Source organism: Cnephaeus nilssonii, assembly GCF_951640355.1.
Source record: "Cnephaeus nilssonii genome assembly, chromosome: 19".
Lineage (NCBI taxonomy): Eukaryota > Metazoa > Chordata > Mammalia > Chiroptera > Vespertilionidae > Cnephaeus > Cnephaeus nilssonii.
In genome coordinates this window covers 36,309,755-36,329,138 of record NC_137090.1, presented here as the reverse complement: position 1 = coordinate 36,329,138, position 19,384 = coordinate 36,309,755, and the positions used below count along the sequence as shown (strand labels likewise).

Below are 19,384 nucleotides of genomic sequence, written 5' to 3'. Positions count from 1 at the left end.
TTTTCTGAGTAGACAACTGAGGCTGCACAGCTCACCATCTTCTTCCCTGAAGGAAACCCACTGGCTGCTACGCCCATGTCAGGGTGAGTATTCTCAGGGATCCTTCCTTTGCTCTTCTGTTGGCATCAGCTCAAACCCAACTCTATGTAGTGCAACTGATGCCCCTAAAAAAGGGAAGCCTTTTTAGGGAAAGATCTGGGATGATAACACGGAGGTCCTGGTTCCTCTCTGGCCCCTTTGCCCATGCCCCCCTTTCCTGGATGAAGCCACCGGCTCTCTGTTACTCTTAGGGGACAGTGTGAAGGGGCTCCCTGAGCCTAGTTCACTGCCCAGGACGACTTCCTCAGGCAGCCTCGAACCTTCACTCCAGTCGCAGGCCTTGTGGAGCCTTTTCATCACTGGGAGGAACTGGTGGAGGTCCAGAGTAGGGAGCTGTCTTAGCGCGGTGAGGAGAACCTGGGGCTCATTACAAGGCCCCGAGAGTGGTCACACAGGAGGGCTCCTCATGTTGGGCAGCATGGTGACCCTCTCAGACCCTCTCACTGGATGATTGGAGGTCATCTCAGAATCCCACTGATTTCAGGTAAGTTGTACCTCTGGCCACCTGAGGGTTGGCAGCAGCTGTTTTGTTGTTCTTCTATCCCTGACTATAACTTACTTGTCTGGAAGGTTTCACCCTCCTCAGGGCCTTATTCTTTTGGGTGATTTACATGAAAATAAACTCATCAGTGTGTGAATTGCTATATTTCCTACCTGTTCCATCAAAACTAAGGAAAGCAGTAGTTAGTCCCTGCAGCAACCTTTCATCCTGCACTTGCCCCTCCCCTCCCCTCCATCAGACTAAGGCATAAAACTCTCTAGAAATTCAATATGTCACAAAGTCTTCCATGACAACTCCAGCTCATTTTAGAGCCCTCCTTCTCTGATATCCTATAAACACTGGAACCATCATTTATTTACCTAAGAAATATTGAGTACCTACTATGTGTGAAATATTGTGGTAAGTACTGCTATTGGAAAACTGAATCAGTCTCCAGAGAAGTAGAGCAGATATGCTTTTTAAAGAAGTGACTTAGCTAGAAGGTAAACAGTAATAATGTGTAGTGGTAGCTGAGATCTATCTATCTATCTATCTATCTATCTATCTATCTATCTATCTATCTAGAGACAGAGACAGAGAGAGAGAGAGAGAGAGAGAGAGAGAGAGAGAGAGAGAGAGAGAGAGACAAAGGAGAGAGAGGGGAGGGGGAGCGAGAGACACTTTTGAGATGGAGTTTTTTGGGTTTTTTTACAAAGAGTTTATTTCAGCAGCCAGTATTTGAGTCAAGTCTTCATATACTTGGCCATGTGGAGTTGGAAGGAAGCCATTGCAGGTAGAGAAAACAGCATGAGTAAAAAGGTAAAAACATCACGGGGTCGTAATCTAATGCCTACGTTAAAATAGACCCAAAAGGGAAAATGAAAAGTAGTTAATTACTCTTTAATATATGTAAAGAGCTGTTATTCATCTATTGATTTGTCTATTTGCAAAGCATTTATCAATTATCAGTTTCATAAATGGTGATTACCCCTGAAAAGGATCCCCTCTCCCAATCTCACCAACTATGTACCTTAGAATTTTAAGACTATTTTGGAGTTCACTGCATCCAACTTTTTATCCATGTGAGCTCAGGTCCTCATCACACTTTCCCTTTGGTTACAGTCCCCAGACTCCATCCTCTGATGCCAGTGTGTTCTCTGCCAGGGAATAACATTATTCTTAGTGAAGCTCTAGCTCTGCTTTTTCCATGGGCAGTAAAGGCACATAAATATATTTTGACCAGAAGTTTATTATACAAGCTGAAGAACTTAGCTCCATCTGGCTCTACATATGTGCTTGCTTCATGTGGGGACCTCTCCTTAGAGCTATTGGTCAATATACCATGCCCTAGGCAAGGACAAGTGGAGACTAGTGGCCTCCACTAGCAGCAACCACCTAGGATTGCCCCTAGCAGCAACCACCCGGTAGGTTATGTTGCAACTTATTATTTCCGAGGCAGGTATCAGATACTATAAAAACAAATTGTTTAAAATTAAGCTGTTATTCAAAGTCTAGAGTAAGAGCTTAATTAACAACCACAACACTGGAAATTTATTGACTACGGGATTTTGAATTTATATTTCAGAGTATGTCTCTCACCTTGGGAAAAATGTACTTGGCTAAAGTGTCCAACATCCACAATCATGGGGTTCATCTCCTTGATTCTTGCCATATCTTTGCTTCATCTTCACTATTTCTAAAATTCTTGAAACTAGGTTATATTTTAAAATGCCATCTAGTTTTACTGGAAATATCATTAAATTTTTATTTTGAAATCTGCTTATTGGTTTGGACTAATCCCTCAGAGTAAAATGGGGAAATTCCATCTTAATCTTACTACATTCAAAGATGAAGTCTGCTTTTATCTTAATGTATTTTCCCAAGTATTCTGGCCCTTTCAATAAAGAGAGTATGAGCCCTAACCGGTTTGGCTCAGCGTCGGCCAGCAGACTGAAGGGTCCCAGGTTCGATTCTGGTCAAGGGCATGTACCTTGGTTTCAGGCACAACCCCAGTAGTGAGTGTGCAAGAGGCAGCTGAATCCATGTTTCTCTCTCATCGATGTTTCTAACTCTCTATCCCTCTCCTTTCCTCTCTGTAAAAAATCAATAAAATATATTTAAAAAAATAAAGAGAGTATGGGAGGGACAGGGGATGGGGGTTGGGGGCATCTCAGCTAAGAGTAGGATAGAGGCTGTGAGGTGGTGGGAGGTCAGTGAGTGAGGTAGTGGGGAGTGAGAAATCATCAGCTGGAGCACTGGGAACTTATCAGGGAGTTGTGAACATAGGTGGTTCAAAACGTTTATGTTGAGTAAATACATTAGGTGGACTGATGCTTCCACACCTGGGACATTCCCTTACAGGGACTCATGGATCCAGAAGCTGCAACCAATAGGACTGCTGTTACTGAGTTCATTCTGCTGGGCCTCCTTGAAACAGAGAAGTTGCAGTCTGTGGTCTTTGTGCTCTTCCTCTTTGCCTACCTGCTCACAGTTGGGGGCAACCTCAGCATCCTGGCTGCCATCTTGGTGGAGCCCAAACTCCATACCCCCATGTACTTCTTCCTGGGGAACCTATCAGTGCTGGACGTTGGGTGCATCACTGTCACTATTCCATCAATGTTGAGTCGTCTCTTGTCCCACAAACGTGCAGTTCCCTATGGAGCCTGCCTCACACAGCTTTTCTTCTTCCATCAGTTGGCTGGTGTGGACTGCTTCCTGTTGACAGCCATGGCCTATGACCGATTCCTGGCCATCTGCCGGCCCCTCACCTACAGCACCCTCATGAGCCATTCAGTCCAGTGGATATTGGTGGCTGTGTCCTGGGCGTGTGCCCTCACCAATGCGCTGATCCACACTATTGCCCTAACTACACTCAACTTCTGTGGTCCCAATGAGGTGAATCACTTCTACTGTGACCTGCCACAGCTCTTCCAGCTCTCTTGCTCTAGTACCCAAATCAATGAGCTGCTGCTCTTTGGTCTGGGTTTCCTTATGACAGGTCTACCTGTGGTTCTCATCATCACCTCCTACATCCATGTGGCAGCTGCAGTTCTACAAATCCGCTCAGTGGAGGGCAGGAAGAAAGCCTTCTTCACATGTGGCTCCCATCTCACTGTGGTTTGCCTCTTCTATGGAACTGGTATCTTCAACTACATGCGTCTGGGTACAGAGGAGGCTTCAGACAAGGATAAAGGGGTTGGGATTTTCAACACAGTTATCAACCCCATGCTGAACCCCCTTATCTACAGCCTCAGGAACCCTGATGTGCAGGGTGCCCTGTGGCGGGTCCTTGTGGGGAGGCGGTTGCTGACCTGAGGGGTGACAGGGTCTCTCCTTTTCTGCCTTTTTTTGGGTTGAGGAAAATTTCCCATGAAGTCAGTAACGAGAGAAATGATTATGAACCATTCATTTATAGATCCTCATGTTGAAAAATTTTGTGTGATGTGTTTGTCCTGCAAAGAAACCCTGCATAATTTATTCATACAATAAACATTTATTGAATTGCTTCAATGACCCAAACACTCTTCTAGGGTATTGGTGAACAAAATAGACAAAGTATGTACACTCATGCAACTCACATTCTAATGAAGGGAGAAAAAAAGAAATGAAATAAATAAGCATCATATATGATAGATCATGTAGTGATACATACTGTAGAGAAAGACAAGTAGATAAGGGGACATGAGGTTAGGATCTGCAAAGCAAGTGTCCCTGGCAAGTTGTTACTTTGTTCCTGGCTATGCTCACTTTCCAGGTAGAGTTTAAGCCTTGGAAGCCAGGTAGTTCTGGGCAGCAAGGAAGGATTATTTGCTTAATCACTCCTTAATCACCTTAATATCACTGTGAAGTCTTCTTGTGGGAAATGTGAGGTTCCTTCTAGAAAAGAGTGCAGAATGCTGTTTAAAACCAGTGCCAAGGAATATCCTATTCTACTGTTCACCTTTCACCTCCAAGAATATCAGTTCCTTCTTTTTACTAACATAGAAATCCCATAGGATGTATAGGGGACAGGTAGGGCCTGAAGAGGGAAATAGCCTATTAAATAAAAGCTACATTAATGAATAAATGACATATCTTCAGGTCAGAAAAGGTATGCTTCATCTCCACCCTCTGCCATATTTCTCTCTCTTATTGAGTCATCTTCCTCACATATATGGTAAAGCCTTTGAAAGAGTAAGCATTTATGCTCCAACCAGATACCAAGACTTTTCAATGTAGAATGTCCAACATAACCTTCTCCTCCAAAGTCTTACTTTTCTCTCCCAAACCTCCTAGTTCAGAAAATATCCATGATATAGTCCCTGGGAGTGATGCTTCTTTCTGAATTTACTTACAGGATTAGTACAAAAGTGCAGCTCCAACCCAGAGAATTTCCTCTTCTTGGTGTTCATCCAGCCTCAGCTCATCCATTCCTGATTTGTGTCTCTTCTCCAGCCTCCATTCGAAGGCTACTTACCCTGTCCTGGAGGTTCTACTGTGATGTCCCTCAGCTGTATCACTCCTAAAACTGTTCCATGGCTACACCTGGAGCTCATCTGCTCTGTGATCTCTTCTTGGAGCCAAGGACCTGGAAGAATGAGCTGAAATGGGATGGGGAAAAAGACATGAGAGTGGGCAGTGGGACAGAATTGGGTGTGGAGGCATGAGGATGAGATGTGAGGATATAGGGAGGGATGAGACAGGATGGTGAGCAAAAGGGATGAACTGCTTCCTAGGGCTGAACCTAGAAAAAAGGATAGAAAATAAGGAAAGGACATGAGAAAATGGGATATGAAAAGAAAAGGACAGGAGAATTAGGAGTATCAAGCAATATGACTAAGGAATGTTGAGGTCAAAGATGGACGTGGAGAAAATGCAGAATGAGCGGGGATGGGAGATAAGAACAAAATTCATACTGTGGAATGACTTTCCTTTTGCTGTGGCCATGTAATCAATAGCAAGTTTGATGTTATTGTTAGCCCCCACCCTTCCCAGAAGGAAAAAAATGTTTAAGTTTTACCATAGGAATAATGATGCAAAGTTGTCTGGGAAGTCCTTCCTCTGGCTAGCTGACAACCTTAGAAGGTCAGGGGAGGACTGACGGATGGGGAGAGGGAGGGAAGATGTGTTTGGTGAGGGCTTATCCTCCACAGCCCCCCTCGTCCATCCAAGTCACCAGCCTCCTGCCTTTGCAGGCAGTGCCTGCCCACACAGTCTAATGAGCAGAGGGGAAGTGTGTCGCCTTCCTGACTCTTGGTCCTGCAGACACTGTGGGGTTGGAGAGAATGAGCTCGCTCACAGGCAACATTCTCGTGAAGGAAAACCAGGCATATGGGCTGTAACCGCTGCTCTGTGACCTTGGAGATTTCCTTTCTGTGGGCGGGCTTGTTTCTACCTACTCCATAAGGACCCGGGAGCAGATCATCTCTCCATGGTTCTTCACATTGAACTACCTTTGGTTACAGTATTCTGGATGAACTGTTTCCTAGGGCGGAACCCAGACAATATTTCAGGAGCATTACCATTACCATTTTCACCACTTCATTAGCCTCTGAGCATTTAGTACTGCCCCGCTGACTCATCTTACCTATTACCCCAAAGGGTAATCTATTACCCCCCAGGCCTTGGCATGCTTCCCCCTGAACATTCATCCTAACTCTTAAGGGTGCTTTCCTTAGAAATTGTTTCCTATGTTCTGCCTCTCCTCCAAGGCCAAAAAGGTAGGTTAACAATGGATATCATCTTTTTGAGATGTAGCTTGTAAATGGTTTCTCTAGCTTGCCTCAATTTGATGGATGCGTGTTTGGCTAAACAGATGTGTTACATTTTTATGTGGTCAAATCTGTCTTCTCATCATGCTTTTTTATTTTGTGTCTCATGTTGAGTGGAAAAGATGTTTTCCATCTTATCAGGAAGATAGGCTAGGTTGTATTGTGCTAACAAAACCCTAAATCTCAGTGGTTTGCAGCAGCAAACGTTAATTTCAGAGTCATGGAACTTCAATGATCACGGATCTGAAAAGAGTTCCTTTTTTTTTCTGGATTGTTCATCTTTTTTCTTCTTGTAAGAATGAGAGTAAGGACTTCTAAGCTCTTCTATGTCAGAGTGGAAACCAGAAGTCAATATTTTATTTGACAATGGCCTGTGGTGGACATGACTTCCATTTCCCCCTTTCTAACAGCTGCCAATTTCCACTGGTTCTGGGGAGTGTGGTTCAGGGACCCAGAGTGGAAGTATCAGCACATCTCACTGGCCTGGTCACAGAGATGATTGTTGTATGTGGACATGTGACTTCGTTAGTTTAATAAAATTCTTTATATTAGACCAGAAAAAAAAATTCTGGATGTTCTCAATTAAGTTAAAGCAGCGGGAGAGTGAGAGAAAGAGACATAGCAGATAGTCTGTTAATAGCTGGGAGCCAGCGGACTGAAGGGTCTCGAGTTCAATTCCAGGCAAAGGCATGTACCTTGGTTGCAGGCAGACTGGATCCCTGGCCCTCCCTGGCTGGGGCATGTGTGGGAGGCAACCAATCGATGTGTTGAAGCATAGTGGTCCCTCCTTTGGAAAAACTGCTGTTTGAACTACTCTGTTATTCTTAGTCTCTTATTCTGTAGGTCAACTCTGTTATTTTCAGACTGTAAAATAACTTTGTTTTTAGCTTGAAAATAGAAAAGATAAACTTAATTGTCTGACCTTGCAAGCTAGCCATCTACCTGATACGCTAATATTGATGCCAGGTACCTGTATAGATATGATACTCAAGGTTACAGGTGTCTGTATAAATATGATATGTACTCAAGGTTACAGGTGTCTGTATAAATATGATATGTACTCAAGGTTGCAAATTGTCTGTAAAATTAACTTACACAAGGACCCAAAAAGATAGAAAAAGAGAATGCTTCTTCCTTTGGGTGTTCAGAATTTGACAGAGGTAATCTGCTCTGAACCTACGCGCAATAAAAATGACTCCTAACTAATTGGCTCATTAAGGCATCTTGTCAAGCTCGCTGATTTGAGGTACAACAGTGTTTCAATGTCTCTCTCTCTCTGTGTGTCTCTCCCTCTCCCATTCACTCTCTCTAAAAATCGATGGAAAAATATCCTCCAATGAGGATTAATAACAACAAAAATAGCTGGGAGCCAGCTCACAAAGGACTGCTCCCATTTCTGAGTGTCGGTTGGAACCCTGAATTAACTTCTAGGCAGCTATTTTCATGATGATCTAAAAGAGAGAAAGAATACCTCTATTTTTAGTAGAATGTTAACCAGCCCATGTTGCTAAAGAAACACAATGTTACCTTTGCCTATTGCACTCAAGAGTTCCCGCAGCTTTCTCTCCTTTCTGAAACTTAACAGGCAAATAAACCCAAACAAAACAAAAACCACAGCTGTGTCCCTCTCCGGGTGAAAATGTAGGGGTGGATTTGTAGAGGTCGTATTTGAAAAACAGACCAACACTCTGAACAAAGAAAACTTTTGGCCCAGCAAGTGCTCTTCACCAATTTCGCCTAAGGCCGTGGTCGGCAAACTGCGACTCTCCAGCCACATGCGGCTCTTTGGCCCCTTGAGTATGGCTCTTCCACAAAATACCACGGCCTGGGCAAGTCTATTTTGAAGAAGTGGCGTTAGAAGAAGTTTAAATTTAAAAAATTTGGCTCTCAAAAGAAATTTCAATGGTTGTACTGTTGATATTTGACTGTGTTGACTAATGAGTTTGCTGACCACTGGCTAAGGAAACAATCAGGTAAGTGAACAAAACTTAAGACATTTACTATTATGTTGCAAGCAATGGGAAAAAACTGGAAGCAACTTTATACTGAATACTGAGAAGCACATTAAATGAATTCTGATAGATTTATTGAACTGCACACTGAACTACTGCATCGGCATTAAGTTGTAATATAGCCGGATATTTACTAACATAGATATTATTCTGTAATAAGTTATACAGAAGATATCCACCTGAAAATGGTCAAAATGCAGTTTTCTTTGCGTGCCTAAATTAACTTTTTGGAATGCAATAAGAATTAGAAAAATGCCAGCTCTACCATTAAACTGAATGAATGGGAAGCATATCGTGATTTGGAAATGAGGCGATTCTAAGGAGAAGCACAAATAAATTTTTTTTTAAAAGAAAGGAATTAGACATTTTAGAGACTGTGTCTGAACTCTTCCAAAGCTAATGAATACCAACAACCCATTCTTCTGCCTTCTCTGGCTCCCCCACTATATCCTTTGCCCTTTCCCCTCCCTTCTTCCTTCCCCTTCAGTCCCCTCCACTACCACTCCCTACTGACTTCAGGAATAATGAGAATAGGAATTCCAACAGCTCCCTTTGGAGAAAAGCTTGTCTCAGCGAGAGAGGAACCAGCAATTGTTCCTGATTTTCTCAATGACCCTGATGGGTTCACAAAGACATTTAACTGTTAGAACTTGTAATCCTGGCTCTTCCAATCTATGCCAATTAATATACCTCCTGGTTTCTGCAAGCAAATGTAACACAATTACTAAAAATGGTTTGCAAGAAAATTCCTGTAAAGAAGTCTGGCCACTGTTAGGATTACAGGAAACTGAAATAGGATTTAGGAAAAGAAAAACAAGCATAGGGTTGACCCAAGGATGTTTCCCCTTCTCACTGAGAGTTTGGGAGCAGTTGAAATGATCATAGAAAGGGAAGCCACTAAGAAACCTATAGATACGGGGGCTACTTTATTTGTTTCTAACCACGTCCAACTAATTGTCTTCTCCTTCAGAGTAAAGCTTCTGTACAAACGGCAGAAATATTTAACCAATATCTGTTTTTTAATCAAAACATATTTCCTTCCAACTAGAATATATATATACTAGAGGACCAGTGCATGATTGAATCATGTACGTGTAGGGTCCCCTACACACTTTCGCTTTCGATCGCGCGGGAGCTGGGTGCCTGTTTGCTGGTGCACCAGGCCTTTCAGAAGCCTCCGGCTCAGCGGAGGCTTCTGAAAGTCCTGGTGCCGGAGCCGGAGGCTTCTGAAAGGCCTGGTGCCAGAGCAGACAGGCACCCCGCTCCTCCGCTTTTGATGGTCCGCGGCGGGACGTGAGCTCGCTGCCCCAGAGGCCCCTTCTGTTCTGCAGCACAGCCATGGCGCAGACGCTGAGCTCGCGCTGCTGCTGGCGACGTGAGCTCAGCGTCCCACTGGCCCAATCGGCTACCCGGGCCACCCCGAATCCTGCCCCCTGCGCCTCCCGCTGGCCCAATCGTGGGCGTAGCGGAGTGATGGTAATTTACATATTATCATTTTATTAGGTAGGATAATATATTATATATATATATATATATATATATATATATATATATATATATATATATATATCAATCACCAGGCAAGATGGCCATTTCCTCAGTATTGAAAAGGAGCTGAGATTTGGAACCCACAGAGGTGCACCTCTGTCCACATCCCATCCAGGGTTGAGGGAGCTGGGCCCCCTGTCTTCTGAGCTCAGGCTTACTAGTATGCAGTTCTGAACCCAGCCTCAGTGGAAAATTGGGAAATTGACCTCAATAGAGTGGCAGATGCTGCCCAAGGTACCTGACATTCAGAGTCCAGAGTTCAGGAATGTTCAGGCCTTCCAGGCCAAGGCTCCAAAGTCTCCTAGGGAGTTGGTCTCCAAATTTACAAATCCTGACAGATTGCCTATTCCTCAGTATCCTGGGACCAGGGCGGGGGGGTGCTTTGTTCTGGGACACACACATACACACACACACACACACACACACACACACACACACACTAGATCTAATGACTTTGGCTGGAATTAGAAGAAAAGCAGACATAGAATAGGAAGAAAAAAGAGGCTGGAGGCATTACTGACAAGTGACAGTCCTCCTCCTACTTGATAGCTACTCCTCACATAAGCCTGAACATCCCTAAGAAGCATATGCTACTATAACCCATTGTGCAGGGAGTTGTAGAGACGGGCCCTGACAGGTACAGTGACTTATCCAGGATCAAGAAGAGGTAAGAATGAGGGGTTGAATTTGAACCTACGTCTGTCTCTTCAACTCTCAGACCCTGACTGCACCCAGACCAATCTAGGGGCTGTGGAGAGGGTGTGTTGGTGTCACTGTGTACACAGCTGGGCATTCCACGGAGAAGGTGGGTGAGCTGTCAGCAGCCCACAGGACTATCTATAGCTGTTATTAGGTGAGGGGAGGTGGAGGGGGCAATCCCAGGAAGTGAGGTCACTTCCTAATAGAACTCAGAACCCCCGTAACCAGGCACCCACTTTCTGGCAACAGCCCAACTGCCACTCACTTGGCAAGAGACAGTTGACAGTTCAACATGTTCTCTTGTTGTGTTCCCAGTTATCGGGGCTCTGGTTCCCGGAGACCCTGCAGTGAGAGTTGTTCCAGACTCTGTAGACGGTTCAACACTCGTGCCCGACATCTCTGGCCGTTTTCACAAAGATCCCGTCAGGTGAGAGAAGGTGGCCTGGGTCAGACCCATTCACACCAGGCCAGCCTCCTCTGTGGGCCAAGCCTGTGCAGCCCACATGCCTTCCCTTCATGTGGTGGGAAGAGGGACCTAAAGGGAGAACCCCAGGGCAGGAACAGCTTTAGGGGCAGTGGATAACCTAGAGGTCCTACTGTGATCACACCCCAGGGCAGGGCAGGGCAGGGCAGGGCAGGGCAGGTATTTGGAGATGGGCTTTCAGAGGGGTCTCTTATCTGTGCCAATGGGAATCCTATGCCCTCATGGAGGTCTGAGCAGATCACAATGTGTGCATGTCTGGAGTGGAGGGTCACAGGGGCAGAGAACCAGCAAAACAGGGCTCTGAGGCTTTCCCCTGGTGACTGGGAACTGTCTTTACAGAGCTCCGCACAGGAGAATGGACCGGAGCCGACAGATGGGGTCCTCAACTCCATGCCCCTGCAGGAGGCACGGATACCTGATATATCCACAAGTATGCAGCATGACCTCAGGGTGAGTGTAGGTGCCCAGTTGACCCAAACTCCAGAACCCCAAAGAGTCAACGGGACCCGGGTTCCAGAAGGCTCCCTGCTACTACCCTGAGATCCCTCCTAGCATCCAGTTTCCAAAGGAATCTGGATCCCCTTCTCCTCCAGGTCAGGAGCTGGGGTCTCCCTGGGCTGCACATTGTACCAGGATGGGGAAGGCTTATCACGGTGATCCATGTCTTCATTGCTGTGGCACCTGGACCTTATCCCCTTCTGTTGCCATGACAATGGTGCCACCCTGAACATACCACATGTCCTAATATCCAGACCCTACACCCCAGGAAAAGCCTCTGTGTCTCATATTACATTGGGATGTCTTGTCAGAAATCACACGGGTGACACTGTTAATAAAGCATGTGCTGTCTGTCCTAAGAAAATGACCTAAGATACTAATATGTTTCATATTCCTCACCTCCAATTCTACTTTTCCTGCCAAGAACCTTTTCTCTTATCAATGTGAAAAACTTTCAAAGCTGTGACAAAGTTTTGTGTGTTTATTTGAGCCAAAGTGTTGACTATTGCCAGGGAACAAAATCTCAATGGTTTGAGAGAACGCATGGGAGAATGACAATTTTGCGCCTTATGTTATAAATTACAAGCTAAGTGCAGACTTATGTGGGTTACGTGAACTCCATGGGTGATAGATTAGGGAGAGAGGAGAAAGCAAAGTGTGGAAATTCTGTGATTGGATAAACGGTAAAATGATAGGCACATACTACTTTTCCATAGGCGGATGTAGGATAGTTTCAAGTTGACAATGAACTGAATAACAATGAAGGGATTTTTGATCTCCACAGGGCACAGAGTGGTGCCTGTGCATGAGTTGTCCAAAATAAGAAAAATTCCTTTGATAATCCAAAGATATGTTATCATAGATGCAAAAAGGCAGTACATAGACTCTGTTAAGGTAAAGATCGACCTTTGTCTGGGAAGATGCCAGACTACAACATGACTACCCACCATGAGCTCCTTTGAGTTAGTGTTTTAATTTCAGACCATCGTTTGTAGTTACTTAAGGTCTCTTAATTGGCAAGACCTCCACGCAGAACATCCCTGAGCTAGTCAGGTTACCATGGGGCCCCTTTTCATCCACACATTCTCCTTTTGTTCATACATCAATACACATTATGCATTAATGATGAGTGTTAGTGTTTTATCTTGCTGAACAATGGACCATTGGGGATGAGGCAAAACTATAAACTTAAATGGCATTCAAGGTGGAATTTGTATTCAAAATAAAAAGGCAGGTGAATGGGAGGCCATGAGCTCCTATATGTCCTTGTTACAAAATATTCTGGATCAATTTTAAATTTTGAGCTACCATGAGCAGAGTCCTTTTGCTGCTTGTCTTAAGTTTTGGTATTTTGCATCTAGTATAACATTTACAACCAGGAACAAAAGCAACAATATTAAAGCAGTAACACCATTTAGGAATAGAAAATGTCTAGTGCTAGACTGAGGGGAATAAGCATCCTAGTCAACCAAAAATCACTTTACATGTATTATAATTGTTTATTAAGCTAATTATATGTTTTCCTTTTTCATCCACTGTCCCTTGTACTTATGATATGTTTGGCCAGATGAATTAAGACTCTCTACTCTTTCGTTATCATAACTGATCATCAGAGTGTCATTGTCTAGTAGGAGGGAAAAATGAGCAGGTATCCAAATTCAACTTTTCATGTGTAATAAGGGAGGGGCCTGGGGAAATATATATTGTTTCCATTAGGAATCCATAAAGAGGGTAATCTACACTAATAAAAGAGAAACATGCAAATTGACCATCACTCCACTACATCCACCAGACAATCAGGAGGGAATATGCAAATTAGAAGGACAAAAATGGCGGCTGCCCAGCTGCTCCAGGTGCAGAGAGGCCAGGCAGGGCAGGACGCCTGCTATGAGAGGGAGGGTGGGGGGTGAAGGGATCTACCGGAGCGGCACTCTGGCGCAGCAAAGATGAAGACAGCAGACTTTGGCCGGAGTCTGCAGCGAAGGAGCCAAGACGAAGATGGCAGACTCTGGCTGGAGATGAAGATGAAGGCAGCCTTCGGCTGGAGCAAAGGCCTGGGTTTCGGGTGCTGGAGGAAAACCAGTGCTGGAAGCTAAGGGAAGGAAGACCTATTGCACGAATCTCTTCGTGCAACGGGCCTCTAGTAACTATAAAATCATTTGATGTACATTCAATCAATAACAATGAACTGATATAAGAACAAGGTTTGAGCAGCAGTAATTTGTGAGCATCCAGGCCTTGTTGACTTCTTGGGCTAGCTGTCAGCCCCTATGGCCAGTGGTTTCTCATCCTTGAAAAGTCTTCAATCTCCATGGTGGATGGAGGCCAGTGTCAGAGACAGATGTCCATTTGTGGTTAGGCACCTGATAAGGTAACGTCCCTTTTAACACATTGGAGAAAGCCTTTAATTAATGTCTTTATCAATAAAAGAAAAATCTCCTGGTTGTAAGTTTTGGTCTTTGAAGTCTTTGTCTCTTGGGAGTACTGTGAAATGAACGTCACTAATTTATCATTACCTATAACCTTCTTAGTGAGTCATGGATAGTAATGTAGAATGTCTGCTTTTAGTTTTCCTCATATTTGGAAAATAAAATTATTTAAAAATCAGCAGTATTTTAAACAGAGTCATACAAACAATAATCATATTCACTTCATTTAGTCCAATACCCATTTTTTGTTTATTCTGATTATTTGCCAGTATTTTCATGAATTCAGTTATTCCTTAGAGTTCTATACATTTTCATTCAGTTCAAAGATATGACCTGCTTAGAAACCTGTAATTTAGAGTAAGTCAGAATCCTTTTGATGGATTTTTTCTAAAGATGTAACATTTGAAAATGCATTAGAGTAAAATAATAACTATCTATGAATGACAAAACAAAGTGGCATGGTTATAGATTAGATTATAATGCAATTGATAAAAAACATTGCTTGTTTAGTATGCTATATCATTTTAAGACAATAATTTTTGGAAAATAATTATTACTATAAAATGAGAGAGAATAATATCATATATATACATACATATATATTTAGCTTCAATACATAATTTCAATATAGAAAGAACAAATAATATATAAGATTTTAAAACATTGTCCATGGCTTCTTGTATTGAGCATTGGAAATAATTCATAAACTTCCAATGTTTGCGCCACAAATATCTGGAGTCCCACTGCCAGGCACCCTCACAGGGAACCATCCCTCTTGGCTGGACTGGTGTCGCTGACAAGTCAACTGTTACACCTGAGAGTTTCCTATTTGAACTTTTCTTTGAATCTTGGTAGGTCCCTCAGACGGCAGGTTGAAATCTTTAGAAAATCCATTTTAATAAAAGCATATGTATACAAATAGAAATCATTTTTATTTTTTAATTTAGCAAAGTTTCCCATGTAATTTCAAGCATATAAAATAGGCCTAATTTAGTTAAAAAACATTCCTTTAATAAGGATAGAGAATAAATCCTTGAGGTATTCCAGGGCCCATTGGAATTAACTCAAAGTCATTCTTTTGTTCAAAAAGTCTCTTTAAATGGAAACTTTGGGAAGGTTGTAAATACACATACACAAAAGCTTATAGCCTGGACTTTTTGTAAATTGAAGGAAAGCAAACACAGACTTATGGTAATAATTCTAAAAGACATTAATCACACTTAAAAACAGTTTTAATACTAAATATTTTGTCCAGACTACAGAATTTGCCTTAAATTACATAAGTATTTAATCTTTTTAGGCCAATAAACGATTATATGCTAGTAATGCCATCTGGAGGCTGAAAATTCACCACACATATCACATAGATAAACACATAATACACATAATTTGAATTACTAATTTTTACAGAGAAAATGCAAGAATATTTTTATATAAAACTTTCAAAAAATTTTATAGCCTATACCCCCTTATACAAACCTTTCCTCAACTTTCACAAACCTTCTTACCTATTCAGAAATAACTATCCTTAGAGAAACTTGCATTTGTCCTTTTCCTTCAAATATGACTTCCCATACCTTAAGCCTTCTATTATCACAAATCTATAATTGCTTCCAACTTAACTGGAACTTTTAACTCTTAGGAGCCTTAATTTCCAATGATAAGCACAAAAGTAAACAAATGGCATTCCTTAGATTGGCGTTGATGAACATATTTTAATCACACTCTTACACTCAAGAAACACACCTTCAACAAAGCACAGAACATTACATCAACGACTCCAAATCCATTTTATAGACCTTCTATAATAAAAAACCCCAAAGCAGGTGAACTTAAGACTTGTCTAGCAACCAATGTTTCAGTATTTCATGTTATTTCAAAATATCTAGATACTCAATAACTTTCATTAATACTTACTAAGTTAGAAAGAAATAGTTGAAATAAGCTAAAGTGATTTGGTAGGTGGGTAAGGTATTTTTTTTCTATTGGGATGAGACATATCTTCCAGAGATTTGTATTTTTAGTATATGTGCTGCCGAAGCGAGCACGAGATTTGTATTTTTAAAAATGACCTAGACAAGAGGTCTTGGTGAACTCAGGTATTTCCACTTCAAAGGTTCTGGGACTTTGGCTGCATAAAGCCAATTATCTACAAGCCTCTGAAATGAATAGGGGAATGGTTTGGGAAAGGTAAAAGGAGTTGGTGGGCTTTGAATTGTTTCTGGAGCCAAACCTCTGGCCCCTTGAAACCTTCATTTGTAAAACAAGGTTAGTCATTTTCAATACCTCAGGGACTGGGATGCCACCCAAATGTTGGCAAGGGACTGACAAAATCATTCACCCAGTTTTGGAATGTTTCTTTCTATTTGGGTACATTTTTCTAGTTTCCAGAATGCACATACCTCTGAGAGGTATAAAGGCTTTCAGGTATATGAAACCTCTGTCCATCTCCCTTGGGAATGGCAAAACAGGTCCTAGCTGCAAGATAGTCTTGAAATTAATGGTGCGAAGCCTCTCTGTCACCCACTTTATATTGAGACCAGGTAGGTGGTGTAACAAAAGAAGGTTGGATTCTTTCTTGAAGGACTTAGGGTCAAGTTTCTCCCATTTGGTGAATATGTACCCCAAAAGAGGACTCTCAAAGTCACTGTGGGCTGGTTCCCCATCTATAGAGAGACATAAGATCAAGCCACGTGTTACAGTCATCTCTGCAAGTGTCTGGGCTGTTTGGGGCCATTCTGAGTAGGGTGTGTACCTTGTGAAGCCATCTCCCAGGCTCTCTTGGAAGATAATAATGAAGAAAAGCTGATTAGCAAACATTTGGTCAGTCTCAAGGTTAGTTTCCTCCTGGAAGGTTCCTTTAAAATCATTAATTTCCCTTTTGGTTCAGTATCTGGTTCATTTATTCTAAATATATAACTATTCTGGGAAAAGCATATGTAAGCATCACTGATTTTATATAAAAAAAAAACCCTCCTCACCTATCAGGTGAATTGGGGCAGATTTGATTAGAAAACTATATATATGTTGTTCCATACCATGCCCTAGTTGAAAGGAAACAGGTTTTGATTAAAAAGCAGACATTTGTACAGGAGGTTTAGTCCAATGCAGAAAGCAATTAGTTGGGTGCGGTTAAGAACGAGTAAAGTAGTCCCAGTTTCTACAGTGGCTTTGGTGGCTTCCCTTTTTAAGATAATTTCAAATTTCCCAAACTATCAGTGAGAAGGGGAAACACTCTTGAAGCAACCCTATGCTTGTTTTTGTTTGTTTACTTTTTCTAAATCCTATTTCAGTTTCCTATCATCCTTAAAGTGGGCAGACTTCTCTATAGGAGTTTTCTTACAATCTTATTTAGTAATTCTGTTGCTGTGCTCCCAGAAACCAGGAGTATATTAATTGGGATAGGTTAGAATAGCCAGGATTACATGTTCTAACAGTTAAATTTTTTTGGGAAGTAATCAGGGCCATAGAGAAAATCAAGAACTATTGCTGGTTCCTCTCTGAGAGCAGCTTCTCTCCAAAGGGAGCTGTTGGAATCCTATTCTATCAGGAATATTAATGAGGGCTGGAGTCTGGGAGTTCCCAGCCTTGGAGGCACAACTTCCCATGTTAATTATGGGTGTATTTGTTGTCGTTGTTTTATATCTTCAGAGTCTAAGCAAATTTTCTAGGGGTGTTATGGAGTGGGTCGAAGTGTGCAGCTTATGGCTCCATGCTCACACCGCTCGAGTCTCATTCAGCCCTCTCATGTGCCTCAGCTTCTCTCCCAGCTATCTAAGGCAACCTGAAGGCCTCTAGCCAGTTTGGCTCAGTGGGTAGAATGCAGGCCCTTAGAGTTCTTGGGTTTGATTCCAGGTGAAGGGCATGTACCTCAGTTGCAGATCCCCGGCCCTTACTGGAATGTGGGGGGAGGCAACCAATCTATGTGTCTCTCTCATTCTCTCTCTCTGTATTTCCCCCTCCCTTCCTCTCTCTCTAAGCCCATGGGAAAAATATAGTCCAGTGAGGATAAATAAGTAAATAAAAATAAAAACCACAGGAAGGGCTAGGAACGCTGGTGGACCACGCCGTATGGGCTCTCCCCCGGGAAGAGCCAGTCAGTTGAATTACAGTTGAGTTGGAATTTCCCTATGGGGCTCCTGCTTGGCGTGAGGAGTCATCTCTGACAGCTCCGCAAAGATTCTTAGTTGCTTAAGAACAACTGAGATCCGGGTCAGAGGAGGATGCACCCCTCGGAGCTGAACAAGTTCAGCTCTCACTTATACAGTGAAGGTTTTTTTGGTCAGACTCTCAGAAAGCAAATCCAAATGAAAACCCAGAATTAAAAACCAGCCACCCATGTTTCCTCTTGTCTCTCCTTAGCCTTGGTTCTGTCAACCCTTAACCTTAGTTCCACGTTGAGGATTTAAAAATACAGCTCAAATAAAGTCAGACCCTCTACCACAAGCAAAGGAAGATTCTGGATCCAAGAGACAACTGAGCCAAATTCACCTGACAGGCAGGGAACTTGCGGGCCAATGGGCCCTTTTGTATGTTCGAGCACCGGGTCTGGGCCGCAGGGTGGTCCCGATGAGCTTCTTTGGAATCCTGCTGTAGTAAGCCAAGTAAATATCAATGTAAGCAGCATTCAACCCTGTGCAGAGTTTTTGTGAGTTTATTGGAGCCCACCTGTCAAGAATTGCCGGAAAACAAAATCTCAATGTATTGAGGGAGTGCTCCAGAGAATGGCAGTATTGCATCTTATTTTATACATTATAATAAAAAGTGGAGATGTATGTGGGTTACATGGAATCCATTGCTTAGGGAGGCAGGAGAAAGCAAAGCAGGGAAATCACTGGGATTAGATAAAAAGTAAAACGATAGACACATGCCTCTCTTATACAGGTGCCTACAGGCTAGTTAGCAGTCAGCAATGAACTCAATAGCAATGAGCAGATCTGTGGTCTCTGCAGAGCACAGAGCACTGCCTGTGCTTGGAGGTGTCCTAAAAAGGGAAATTCCATTAACATTCTGAAGGTGTGTTATCATAGATGCCAAAAGACAATAGACAGGGTCAGTTAAGGTAAAGATTGACCTTTGTCAGAAAAGACGCTGACCTAGCACATGACCACTCACCATAAACTGCTTTTAGATAACAAGTTTTAATTTCAGGCCAACTTTGTGGTTAATTTAGGTCTCTGAGTTAGAAAGGCCACCATGCAGGCCTTACCTGTGCTAGTCACAGGTGAGTGTGTGACCATTTTTCATCCACTCTCTCCTTTGATCACTTGTGTTCCACCTCTTGCCACCAATCATGTCCCTCCTCTGTCCCACCACAGGGGGAGAAACCATCAAGTACCTGTTTGCTGCAAGCAGCTGCAGCTTCCTCCTCACCTGCAGGCCTG

At 42.8% G+C, this 19,384-nt stretch overlaps 1 protein-coding gene across 1 annotated transcript; it reads left to right on the top strand.

Moving 5' to 3' along the window:
• Nucleotides 1-2,929: 2,929 nt before the first annotated feature.
• On the top strand, nucleotides 2,930-3,895 carry LOC307115701 (olfactory receptor 3A2-like; the record flags this gene model as incomplete). Its single annotated transcript, XM_079799069.1, has 1 exon — nucleotides 2,930-3,895. Exon 1 carries the CDS (start codon nucleotides 2,948-2,950, stop codon nucleotides 3,893-3,895), a length of 948 nt encoding a protein of 315 aa, XP_079655195.1. The 5' UTR covers nucleotides 2,930-2,947.
• Nucleotides 3,896-19,384: the final 15,489 nt, after the last annotated feature.